General features: G+C 45.2%; 2 protein-coding genes across 2 annotated transcripts in view; both read left to right on the forward strand.

Moving 5' to 3' along the window:
- Positions 1-13,290, forward strand: part of LOC101077845 (ubiquitin carboxyl-terminal hydrolase 43-like) — a 49,483-nt gene that overhangs the window by 22,014 nt on the left and 14,179 nt on the right. The window contains exons 4-5 of the mRNA XM_011603638.2: positions 12,328-12,420; positions 12,903-13,038. Of these exons, the coding sequence (XP_011601940.1) occupies positions 12,328-12,420; positions 12,903-13,038 (229 nt within the window). The remainder of the gene's footprint in view (positions 1-12,327; positions 12,421-12,902; positions 13,039-13,290) is intronic.
- Positions 9,231-10,454, forward strand: LOC115249806 (uncharacterized). The gene is made up of 2 exons (XM_029835989.1): positions 9,231-10,040; positions 10,294-10,454. The coding sequence occupies exon 1, from the start codon at positions 9,268-9,270 to the stop codon at positions 10,000-10,002; it is 735 nt and encodes a 244-aa protein (XP_029691849.1). The 5' UTR covers positions 9,231-9,267; the 3' UTR covers positions 10,003-10,040; positions 10,294-10,454.

The following is a 13,290-nucleotide window of genomic DNA, read 5'->3' on the forward strand; positions in this document are numbered from 1 at the left end:
ATCTGGTGAAAGTTAGTGCCAGCAATGTAGGCTATCCTGTCACAGTTCTGTAATTCTGCTCACCTCATGCAGTATTTTTCCATTCACCCCACCATTGCTCTAATCTGACTGTGAGCTACACCCATCTTATCAAGGCATCACCACTCACCTACTTTCATTCAGGCTGGCTCAGAAGGAACACTCCTGTTCTCCACACACTTTCTACCAGATTGTTTTATGAATGCAAGACTCTGCAAGACACACTCCAGGACTGATTTCCTCTTGCCAGCCATTCTTTAATCCCTGTAATTTCCTCAGCCTTCTGTCCCCCACCAAAAGTTCTGTCCTTCTCCCTTGGCCTGTTCCTGTAGCTGTGTAGAGATTACCTGCTTTGTGAAAGTAGTGTGAGTTTCTATGACCTATCCTGTTACTGCCTGTTGAACAGTGACTTTTGTATTGCCACACTGGTTTCACTATGTACGCTGTCAGGATATTCACCTGCTGGACAATTCCTTTGCATTTCCCTTTGTCTGTGGCAAACTTCATTGAAGTTACTATGTGCCTCTGTGATGATCTGCTGTGCTTAAACACACCCATTTCATATAAGGGTAAAAAAAACTATCAAAACCTGCCTGCTTCAATTGAAGAGGGTTGTCGCCCTTAGGATGAAATTTAGCACGGGTGGGGGCTGTTAATTCCCACCATCCCCCAACAAATCACACCAAGCTGAACCCGGTCTTTCTCTTTGTAAGCTGGTTTAATTCTTCCTCACATGCTCAAAACATTGAGTTTAGAAACTCAGAAACTCAAAATACATAAAGAGTGAAATGGAACAGGACAGGATACAATAGGTTCATGAGAAATCCCGGTACGCAAGAGGCTAAAACAGAGAAATGCCAGTACTCCATACTCCTCCATACCAGCCCATTAAAATCTCTACTTGGGTAGCCACATGCTACACAGAGTGGGTTTGGGGCATGGAAATTACCTATGTAGTACTCTTAATATGTTATTTTTAGTGCAGCTTTCTTTAATTTGTTGCCTTCAATCCCACAGCTGTCTCAGCATGTTGTCTTCACTCCTATATAAAGAAGCATTTCAGCAGTGTTTGTTTTTTACTCACTTTGTTAGGATTGGCTTGTGCTTTTAATTATCAATAGAAAAGAGAATGAAAAGGGCAGCAGATGCTAGTGCTATAAAGAGGCACAGACAGAAGTCATTATTTAAATAAAAATATTCATGCATTCTGCTGTAGTTTTTAATCATTCTTTGTGACCTAGTATTAAACGATCAATGGCTCACTCTTATGAAAACTTTCTTTGTTTAACAAACTATTAAGGAGGATTTTTCATTAAGATTATAAATCTGTGCACAACATGGAGTCAGCCCTTGCCCATGCCAAGATTTTTATGTGATATGATAGTGGCATCTGTGTTGTTCTTGTCCTGCTCATCTAAACCACAGCCTTTCACACTGTAGACCCGGAATGTCAACTCAGATTCATTCCAGGTTTTGTGTCCTACCAGGCAGAAACTTGGCTTAACCTTGCTCGTAAAAGGTTGGACCCATGTTTGCCTTTGGAACTGCTTTGATTCTTCATGGCTTACTCTTAACAAGTTGGAAACATTCCTCAAAGATTTTGATCCATATTGACATAATAGCATCACACAGTTGCTGCAGAGGTGTCCACCACATCCTGAAGGTGCTCTATTGGATGTAGATCTGGTGACTGTGGAGGCCATTGGAGTACAGTCAACTCATTGTCATGTTCCAGAAACCTGTTTGCAATGATATGAGCTTTTTGATATGGTGACTTATCCTGCTGAAACTATCAGAAGAAGGTACAGTGTGGTTATAGAGAGATGAGCGTGGTCAGCAACAACACAGGCTGTGGCATCTAAATGATGCTCCTTGGTATTAAGAGGCCATAAGTGTCCTAAAAAACTATCCCCCACACCAATCCACAACCACCATCGGCCTGAACTGTTGATACAAGGCAGAATGTACCTATAGTTTTTTGTTATTTACCATATTCTGACACTACCATCTGAATGTCAGACGCAACATTTCTCCAATCTTTTATTATCCAATTTTGGTGAGTCTGCATGAAATTGTAGCCTCGCTTTCCTGGAGCTGACAGGAGTGACAGGTGGTCTTCTGCTGCTGTAGCACATCTTCTTATAGTATCAACGTGTTGAGCATTTGGAAATGGTATTCTGCATTCCTTGGTTGTAACGAGTGGTTATTTAAGTGACTGTTATTACTTACTGTTACTGTTTTCTATCACCTCAAACCAGTCTGCACATTCTCATCTGACCTCTCACATCGACATTGTGTTTTCATCGACAAAACTGCCACTCACTGGAAATTTTCTCTTTTTTGCACCATATGCCGTAAACTTGAGAGATGGTTGATCAGCAGTTTCTGAGATACTCAGACCAGCCCATCGGTCACTGACATGCGTCAAAGTCACTTATATCCCCTTTCTTCCCTAGTCTGATGCACGGTGGCCCCATGATTGGCTGACAGCGTACAATTAAAGAAGTGGACCTAATAAAGTGGATGTTGATGTCCCCCTGAAACTTCCAAACTCTCTTGTCATAGGAATTAAACGATCTGCTGCCATTGGGTGCAGATCATTTAATTCCTTTGGTTTATTATTTTTCAGAACTGGCACTGGCATAATTTTAACTACTTTCCACACATTTGGTATTATCCCAGTGTCTAACAACCCTTGGAAAAACTTCAGAAATGCTGCCATGTGTTTTCCTCATGCCTGTCGTACCCCACAACTGATCTTGTCCAGGAGCCTTACGGGAGAGGGGTTAGCAAAACTGGTTCAATAAATAAAGGCCACGCTTCTCACCGATGTCGTTTATTGGTCCACTTCCCTACAGATATAAGACACCGTTTTAGACACTGTGAAAACTGAAGTACAGAAAACAGAAAGACTTATTGAGGCTTATTCTATTAGAATGGATGATTTTAACACTATGCACTTATACATATTAACAAAATAAATACAAGTAAAACAAATTACCGTATTTTCACGACTATAAGGCGCACCTAAAACACTGAGATTTTCTCAAAAATCGGCGGTGTGCCTTATAATATGGTGCGCCTTGTGTGTGGACTGAGTTCCAAAATCTGCTGTGTGCCTTTGGTGGGTGCACTATGGTAAACGCTCCGCCAATCGATTAGCGGCACACCTACGCGTAAGGATCCCCTAAAATGGCGCCGGTCAAGCGAGACGCATATGAGGCTTTCTTTAAACTACAGGCCATCGAATATGCGGCTGAAAATGGCAATTGAGCAATCTTAGTGTTTTCGCTTTATGAGGAGGCGGCATCTCTCCATACGCGCAAGGACAACCTTTGCGCAGTGGCTGTCCGCGGATTACCAGGAGAGGGTGGCCATCTTCCGCACCTACTGCCGCGACAAGATAACTGCGCCCAGCCACATCACCAACATGGATGAGATTCCTCTGACTTTTGACATCCCTTCGACCCACACAGTGGAGAAAAAAAGGGACCAGCACGGTGGCGATACGCACAACAGGGCACAAGAACTCGTCGTTCACTGTGGTTCTCGGCTGCCACGGAAACGGACAGAGCGCTGGATGATGGAAGGCGAACACTCCTTCATAAAGACTATGAGGCAGCAGCGGGCAGGTTATGCCACCATATGTGGGTGGATTGTAGACGCATGGGCTATGATACCGCCTTCATGTATAGTAAGAGCTTTCACAAAAGCCGGCATCAACACTGAAGCGGAACCGGTTGGTGAGTCTGATTCAGATGATGAAGAAGAGGAATTCGGGATGTTGGACATTGAAATAGTGCAGCTGTTTAATTCAGATACAGCAGATGAAAACTTGATGGTTTTGTGGCGGAAGAATGAATATTTTCTTCAATAAATGTGTCGAAACTCACTGTTTTACTTCCGTTGTCATTTTTTACTGTATGTTTCAGCATGGACCTAATAATACGGTGCGCCTTATGTATGTTTTAGATACAGGTATACCACCCATAACTGAGACTGCGCCTTTTAATACAGTGCACCTTATGGTCGTGAAAATACGGTACCATGCGTGCCTGTTGAACACAGTGTAGATTATCTATGCTCATGCACCATAGTCCTTCCCTCAAAAAAAATCCCCCGCTATTACACAGAATGCACATCAAACAGTTCACATGACCGTAATTTCAACATAAAATTCCAAACATAATTTTTGTTAGCTATCAAATTTACACAATGACAACTGTGGAATCAGTGGAATCTGTCTCACTGACAGTTACACTCCCACCAAATTACTATGGTTTATGATGACATTGAATAAATCTTGTTATTTCTTTACTGATAAACAATATTTATCAGAAAGAAACTAGAACTGTGAGTTACAGAAAATGTGGAGTTCCATTTGGTTGTTTTCCACTAACACGACAAGTTTGTGAATTGGCTGCTCAATAATGGAAGGATTGCTAAGCCTTTGACCTTCTTTCCCTGATTGCTTATTTCCTATTTATGTGGTAGCTTTCTGCACCAGACCATCATCAAACGTCTGTAAGACTGGCTACATCTCCAATTCTAATATTTCGTCATGGTGAATGCCATCATTGTCTTATTAATTCCTCCATCTACTCCAGAGTTGCACTGTTGTGTATTGCACTCTGCACCGTCCTTTCTTAGTGTACAGATCTGTTGCTATAAATTTTCTGTGGGGAGGTAGAAGGACAGAGGTTTTCATGGTCAGTAGATGATTGGGGGTGAGTGGATATTGACATTTTGGAGCAGTAATATAGTCCATGGAGAGTGGGCAGCTGTTTACTATGGACATGACTTCATAGAAAAATGTTCTCAAGGAAGCTTCATCCAGTCTTAATGCACTCTTTGATAGGACATAGTTCATAACACTCCTCACTATCCTGCTCTGCTGTTCCCATACTCTTCCCATATGGCTAGTATTAGATACAGTCATAATAAAATCACACTGCTTCTCTGATAGATAGCCAGGCACTCTTCTTTGATAGCCTTCATGAGTTCATTCTTAGCTCCCACAAAATTGGTCCTTTGATCTGATCTGATTTCTCTTACAGGACCTTTAATAGCTGTGAAATATCACAAGCCATTAATGAAGGCATTATTACGTGCTTTGTGGTCTGCAACAATGCCAACCATGCCATAGAAAGAGATTGGTGGTGAGGGGGTCATCAAGACTCAGAGGTCGATTGACCATTTTTGTGTATCTGTTTGCCGACGAGTCCTTCTGCATGGGACACTTTGTTTGATGAGACTTGCCACAACTTTGCTGCTAATAACAATCCAGTAGCCATTTTTTTCTCAATTCATTGAGTGTCTGACCTCGGCCATGATGCTTTTCATGGCAGTAATCCAAGATCAGGTGTGTGATTACTCCATCTTTTGGTAAGATGATAGTTTAGTGTCCAAAGGTAAGGAAGCTGCTTTTCATCTCCCTCTTACCTTGAGGACAACTTCCTCCAGGACTGGGTCAAGATTGAACAAATAATTGTTATGTGTTAGTTTGTATCTTTGAAAGCATTTCTCTGAGCTATCTTCACAAGAACCAAACAAGCTATTCTTTTTTCATCAACTGTCATGAGCTCTCCTGATTTAACCGTACAGTGGGACCTCTACTTACGAACGTCTCTATATACGAATTTTTCAGGTTACAACGCGTCTCAACTGGAAAATATTTCCTCTTGTTACGAGGGAAATTTCAGGATACGAAGGTCAAAAATATGCTACCGCTGCTACTCGCAGCTCGCGGAGTTTAGCGAACATAAACTTGCTTGTAGCTGCTCTGCCATTGGCTATCGCCTAGCATTTTCCTGTCATCCCATTGGCTAGGAGGGACGTCAATATGTACAAGTCTGTGTGTATCCCAGCGTCGCCTTTGGTTCACTTTTATTTATTGTGGGTGTTCGTATGTTTGTCCATTAGATGGTGGTGTTACCACAAGTGTTAACGTTTGTTGCTAGTAATGACGGCTAATGTAAGATTAGCCTGTAATAAAGTTCATTTTGTTCCTGAAAAAGCCTTGCACTGAATTCCTACATTTATTGTGCGGTAATCTAATTGTAATATGTATTTGTTGCATTTTTATGATTTATTAAAAAAATTATGTCCGAATTTTTGGGTGCTTGGAACGGATTAGGGCATTTACATGGAAAACGCGTCTCTACTTACGTAAGATGCCTGTGTAGATTCTCAATCATCCAGGTCATTGTATCTGGGGAAGAGAAATTGTAACCTCAGTAAAAATAACTCCAGAGTTTATGGTTGGAGATCCTGAGGTAAAGACAACACAGGCACTGCAGATTAGTGTAATCAAAGATGGGAATTTCCTGGAGTGAATGGCACTGCTTTATACGTAATGGTTTGTATCCTAAGGTTAACGAGTACAGTGTGACCTCTACTTATGACTTTAATTCTTTCCAGAAGTTGCTTCATAACCTGAAAACTACTGGCAGTGATTAAGCCGTTGCTTAAAAAAACATCACTAGATCCTGATGTATTAGCAAATTATAGGCCAATATCCAACCTTTCTTTTATCTCTAAAGTTCTTGAGAAGGTGGTGGTGACTCAGTTACTGGAGCACCTGCAGAGGAACAGCCTGTTTGAGATGTTTCAGTCAGGCTTTAGAGCTCATCACAGCACAGAAACAGCACTTCTTAAAGTTACTAATGATCTTCTCATAGCTTCAGATCATGGACTGGTCTCTATGCTGGTTCTGCTGGATCTCAGTGCTGCTTTTAATACAGTTGATCACAGCATCCTGTTACATAGAGTGGAACATGTGATTGGGATTAAAGGGACAGCACTAGACTGGTTTAGATCATATTTATCTGATAGATACCTGTTTGCTCATGTCCATGGTATTCTCTCCTCATACAGTAGGGTTAGCCATGGAGTTCCTCAAGGTTCTGTACTTGGACCAATCCTCTTCACCTTGTACATGGTTCCCTTAGGGAACATTATTCGGCAGCATGGGATAAATTTTCATTGTTATGCTGATGACACCCAGCTTTATTTATCCATGAAACCAGAGGAGACAGAGAAGTTAGTGAAGCTCCAGACCTGTCTTAAAGACATAAAGTCCTGGATGTCTTCAAATTTCCTCCTCCTTAACTCAGGAAAAACTGAGGTCATGGTGTTTGGTCCTGAACCTCTCAGGGATAGATTAGATCACATGATCACTCTAGATGGTATCTCATTAACATCTAGTCTCTCTGTGAGGAATCTTGGAGTAACTTTTGATCAAAATCTCTCCTTCAACTTACACATTAAATGAATCTCTAGAAGTGCCTTTTTTCACCTGAGGAACATCACAAAGATTAGGAAACTACTGACCCACCATGATGCTGAAAAGTTAATCCATGCATTTGTTACTTCCAGGCTGGATTATTGTAATTCTTTATTATCAGGGTGTCCAAACAACTCTTTAAGAAGCCTCCAGTTGATACAAAATGCTGCAGCCAGAGTTCTGACAGGTATTGACAAAAGAGATCACATAACTCCTGTAATGGCGTCTCTTCATTGGCTGCCCGTTAAATTTAGAATAATTTTCAAAACCCTTCTTTTGACCTACAAGGTCCTCAGAGGCCTAGCTCCATCCTACCTGGAGGAGCTAGTGATACCTTACCAGCCCTATAGACCGCTCCGCTCTCAGAATGCTGGTCTACTTGTGGTTCCCAGAGTTTCTAGGAGTAGAATGGGGGGGCGAGCATTTAACTACCAGGCCCCCCTGCTATGGAACCAGCTCCCTGTCCAGGTATGGGAGGCTGACTCCATCGCTACTTTTAAGATTAGGCTTAAAACCTACCTCTTTGAAAAAGCTTATTGTTACTAATTCTGTAGTTCCAGTTACTATTATAGACAGACAAATTATCATACTTAGGGGGTTGTCTAATCATTAGGTTAACATCTTAGCTGTGCTGTTATAGGCCAAGGCTGCCGGGGTCCGGAAACATGATCACCTGACAGGCCTCTGTCACCCCACTGGGTCATGGTTTCCTCTCCTCTCCTCTCCTTTCTTCCTCCTCATCAAGCAGACTAGTTATGCTGATTCTTGTGTAGTTTTTCTTCCATGAGTTTGCCGCTCAGGAGAAATCTGGGGACCTGGAGGTGTTAATCAGCCTGGCGGCTGGACAACCGTCTGCGGGAGGGACGCCGGGGGTTAGCGAACGCCCGCTGAGGAGTCTTGGCCATGCAAGCCCGAAACCCCATCGAGACTCTGCCCGAGCCAAGACCGATCCTTGGTCTCAACGGGGAAGTCCTGGCAAATGTGACACACCAGACCCAATCTTTCACCCTCATCGTCTCCAGGAACCATCAGGAGCAAATCCACCTGTTCCTCATCCCGGTGTCCTCTTCCCCGGGGGTGTTCGGGGCTCCTTGGCTGGCGTGCTACAACCCCCAGATCGATTGGTCGACCGGGAGACTGGTGAGCTGGAGCGTACCCTGTCAAATCAACTGCCTTTGCTCTGCTCTCACCCCCACGCCTGGTGGCTCGGACCATGCCAGGAGAGTCGTTAAGGAGGTGGGGTGTTTCCCACAGTTCAGGTGCCCAAAGTCAGTGGTAGACTCTGCAGCGGGAAGAGAGCTGCTGCAGATTTAGGGTACCAGTCCGATCCTGTTGACGTGGAGCCGGACCCCATCTTACCCCCTTCTTGCATCCTGGGGGCCGCGTCCTGGCAGGTGGAGGAGAGAGTCCTAGAGGCCCAGCGATCAGCCCCGGATCCAGGTGGACTCCCTCCAAACCGGTTGTTTGTCCCGGAGGCGGTGCGTTCTGACGTTCTGCAGTGGGCCCACACCTGCCACCTGGGAGTCAACCGCACACTACAGTTCCTCCGGCAGTGGTTTTGGTTGGCCTCCTTGACCCGAGACACCAGGGACTACATAGCGGCCTGCCCCGTGTGTGCCTGAAGAAAGTCCTCCCACCAGCCGCCTGCTGGACTCCTCCATATCCTGGAGATTCCTTGACGCCCATGGTCGCACATCGCAGTGGACTTCCTCACTGGCCTTCCTCCCTCAAGGGTCATCAGGTCATCCTGACCGTGGTCGATTGCTTTTCCAAAGCAGCCAACTTCATTCCCCTCCCAAAGCTCCCATCGGCGGCGGAGACCGGGGAGCTCCCACTTTCCCGGGATCCCGAGAGACATCGTGTCCGACCGGGGTCCACAGTTCTGCTCTTAAGTGTGGAAGGCCTTCTCTTCAGCACTGGGAGCTTCGGCCAGCCTCACGTCGGGGTACCATCCACAGGCCAACATGACAGGCGGAGAGGACCAACACAGTGGTGTGGCGCTGGTGTGTGTTGCGGCCCGGAACCCATCTGCCTGGTGCACCTACCTGCTGTGTGTGGAGTACGCCCACAACTCCTTGGTCTCGGCGTCCACCGGACTGTTCGCCTTCATTATTTCTCTGGGGTACCAGCCCCCGTTGTTCGAGGTCCAGGAGGACGAGGTGCCCTCAGTACAGGCCAACATACAGTGGTGCAGGAGGGTGTGTAGGCAGGTCCGCGCTGCACTCCTGTGGGCCTCCCGTCACTCACAACGGCAGGCCAATCGGCGCCAGACTCCAGCCCCGTCCTATCAGCCAGGTCAGAAGGTCTGGCTGTCTACAAAGGACCTCCCACTCCAGGTGGAGTCTCAGAAGCTGGCTCCGCACTTTGTTGGCCCCTGCAAGGTGGAGCAGGTGGTAAACCTCGCAGCTGTCCGCCTGAAGCTTCCCCCGGCATTCAAGGATACCCCCACGTTCCTTGTGTCCAAGGTCAAGCCAGTCGCTGAGTTGGATCTGGTCCTTCCATCCAAGCCCCCACCTCCCCCCTGTATGGTGGATGCGGGGGGGCGCCTACACAGTCCTGGACGTCCACCTACGAGGACGAGGGTATCAGTTCCTGGTCGATTGGGAGGAATACAGTCAATAGGAGTGCTCGTGGGTCCCCCGCCGTTTCATCGTGGACAACAGTCTCCTCCGCAACTTCTACCATGCCCACCCAGATAAGCCTGGTAGGGTAAATGGAGGCACCCGTTGAGGGGGAGGTAATGTTGGGGTCTAGGGTTCCGGGGCGTGTGTTGCTTGCTTTTCCCTACAGGGGGCGTTGAGGAGCCGGTAATTGGTTACAGCTGGCGCTGCAGGCGGATGCACCTGTCAGCAATCTCCATCAGCCCCGTATTTAAGGACGGCGCGCCTGTCTGCCAGCGTCAGAGAGTTATCATGCTTCCATGGTTGACCTTACTCCTGTTTATTCATGTGTGTTAGTACTCATGTAACGTTTCTCCCTGCCTGTTCAAGGTCTCCACGCCACCCTGCTGGAGGCAAGAATGCGCAGGACCAGACTCTTGTGTTTGCTCCGCGTTGGAGCTCTCTGTGCTCTCTAAATGCTCACACGCTGCCACCCTTACTTTTCCCTGAGTTCTGGTTGTTGTAAATCCCTCCAAGGTAAAGCCTTTCAAATCAACAGCTGAGTCAGTGTCCGTTGCAATGAGCTTGGTCTCGTTCAGATAGATGAAGCGGAAATGTCAGTAAACAGAAGGATAATCAATGAGCATAATCAATAGTCCTTTAATCCTCTCACCACCTTTCCTGCCATGTGTCCTTTCCTTAATTGTATTGTCTTTAATATGACACAGTCCTGTGGCAACAGGTCATGTCTTTGTTGCATGCAAATTGCGTGGGGTAAAAGCATAAAAGCTAAGCATTACTCAGCGCTACTTCACAGTAGGGCAAAACGGGTTAAGCCAAAGCTGTTTGCTAGTTAATTTACCCAGAAAATTCTGGTGTCAACCAAACAAGAACACTCTGGTCCACCTAAAAATGTTGGTCTTGTTGCATTCACATAGAGCGTGAATTCAGGCGAACCAGTGAGTCAAAAAGAGGAAATGAGTGAGCTGAAGATATGATGTAGCACAGCATCAGCCCATGTAATGCTCCAAAGAATCAGACTAGCGGAGGTAGAAAAAGTTGGAAAATCCCTCAATGGGAGACGGACCCAAAAGCAGTGCACCAATTCGGTAACACTTTATAAGGAACTTTAATGGTTGACTCACGGACAACAGCACAATAGTTCATCATAGAGGGCTCACAGGATGGATGGCAGATACACCACACAGCCACAAAAAGGTATAGGACCAAACACTCATGGGCAATACTCTTAGTTGGGGATGGAAGCTGTCTTGTATACCAGAGCTGAGACAAGGATGGAAGGTCTGAGGCAGGAAGGCAGGCAGGGCCGAAACCAGTAAATCCGTGCAAAAGAAAGTGCTGGAAAGTCAGGCATGAAGCAATGAACAATCTGGCAACATGTGACTGAACTGCAGTGGGTTATATCCAGGTTTTCTAAGAGCAACAGGTGAGATGGGGTGGACATCGAGGGCCGTATCCAAGCCAGACTTTCGGTTCTACAGGTAAACACTTTCACCTGGGGTTTTTATTTACCTTGGTGAAAGCATTTCCTGCCTGGTAGGATGTAAACTTCAACCCTCGAGGAATGGATTTGACCTTCTCTGATGGGCAAGTCCAATCCATCAAGGCTGGAATCCAGCCAGGTTTTGCATCCTACCAGGGAGAAACCGCTTTCACCAAGGTCAATGGAACCCCAGATGAGAAGTATTTACCTGTAGGACAGAAAGTCTGGCTTGAATACAGCCCTCGAGGACTGGATTTGCCCACCCCTGGGTGTGGAGTAGAGGCGCAGCAGAGTGAGTGAAATTTTCCACTACAGCAGGAGAGCAGAAGAGCAGGCAGTGTGTGTGCACCATCGTCATCACCATCGAGTGTGTGCACCATCATTTGTTTTTGGCTGAAGGGGCTTGATTTCTTTTATGGTCCTGGCCAATTGATGATCCCAGTTTTCTTCTCCTTCATGCTTTTTCCCCTTTCTGTTCAATGCAGCTTTTTTAATTGCATGAAGCAACATTACTGCATTATTTTGGTTCACTTTCAAAAGGGCAGTGTGAAAGTGAAACATTTCCACTCCATATGACATTTTTCAGCATTCTCCACCCGATTGAACAAGTCCCTGGGACTATCCTGGTGTGAAAGCACCAGCATGTCCAATAGGAAAAAGAATAGGTTTAGACTCGCTGTCTCTGGCTTGTTGTTTGGGAGTTTAGTGGAGAAACATTCTTTTTACTTGCCATAGCAATCACAGTGGAAAACTAAGCTGAGGGACACCACGCTGACAGTACAATTATTTTCTTTAACTCAATTAAGCCATCACCTTTCCTATCAGTTCCTAGCAGAAACTCTTTGAAAACAATCTGTAAGCCTGTGTGAAGTCAATACAACTGATTTCTTTTTATTAACAGTATCCTTTCTGTTCCTCAGATCTTCACTGACATGCCCTCACTGTCGAAAACAGAGCAACACCTTTGACCCTTTCCTCTGCATCTCTCTTCCAATTCCACTTTGCCAGACCAGGTGAGCTTTTCTGGCTTTGGACATTCAGACAATTAGATTGAGACAATAAGATTTGATAGACTTCCTAATGTTACCTCTCTCTCTTTGAGGTGAATATGATTTTAACAAATGAAACAACCAAGCCAATCTGTTCCTGTAAAATTACATATACTGACTGTCAGGACTAGGGTCAGAACAAGGTTTCACTTCAGTTCCTCACTCTGCTGTTCTTTAGAGAAGCCATTAATGTCCTTGCATTCTGTGTCATCTCCCTCTGGAGAGGTCATAGCCAAGAGCTCTCTGTTGTTAAAAATGCATCAGAGAGCCCATTATTTGGGCCATATAAAACTAAGTCCTAATGATCTATTATTAATGTTAAGATGTTTTGATTTATTCATGAAAGTCTTCTTTTGTCCCTTCTTGGCTTTGGAGTCAACTGCAGTCAGAAAGGGCAGTTAAATGAAAATACACACCTATCATATGTTTCTTTTCATTTGATTCAGGCTGCTGCATGTGATTCTGGTGTTTAGCAATAAAGGACAGAGGTACCTGAGGGTCAAAGTGGCTGTGCCTCTGTTTGGGTCTGTGGCTTGTCTGAGGAGGATGGTTGCTGACGAAGGGAAGCTTTCCCCGGACCAGGTAAGCAGTAATGCATACCCAGAGGAGAGTCAAGGGCATTGAATCACTGTGTGTGGGCTCTTCTGGATAGAGCTCCCCATGGAATCAGATAGAGCCTCTCACCATGTCTACACATCTGCTGTCTTAGCCACCCCCACATTTTTTCTGGGCCATGGTATTCATGGCCCATCATGGCCCATTAAAAAAAAGGAATAATGAAAGAATAAATTCTTTCATTATTCCTTTTTTTTAAATCAGAAAATCCAAAAAATG

This window comes from Takifugu rubripes, chromosome 5 (genome assembly GCF_901000725.2).
Source record: "Takifugu rubripes chromosome 5, fTakRub1.2, whole genome shotgun sequence".
NCBI classification, from domain to species: Eukaryota; Metazoa; Chordata; class Actinopteri; order Tetraodontiformes; family Tetraodontidae; genus Takifugu; species Takifugu rubripes.

Bases quoted from the DNA above. Each gene is read 5' to 3' on its own strand.
- LOC115249806 (XM_029835989.1), top strand. From the start codon at position 9,268: ATGACAGGCGGAGAGGACCAACACAGTGGTGTGGCGCTGGTGTGTGTT.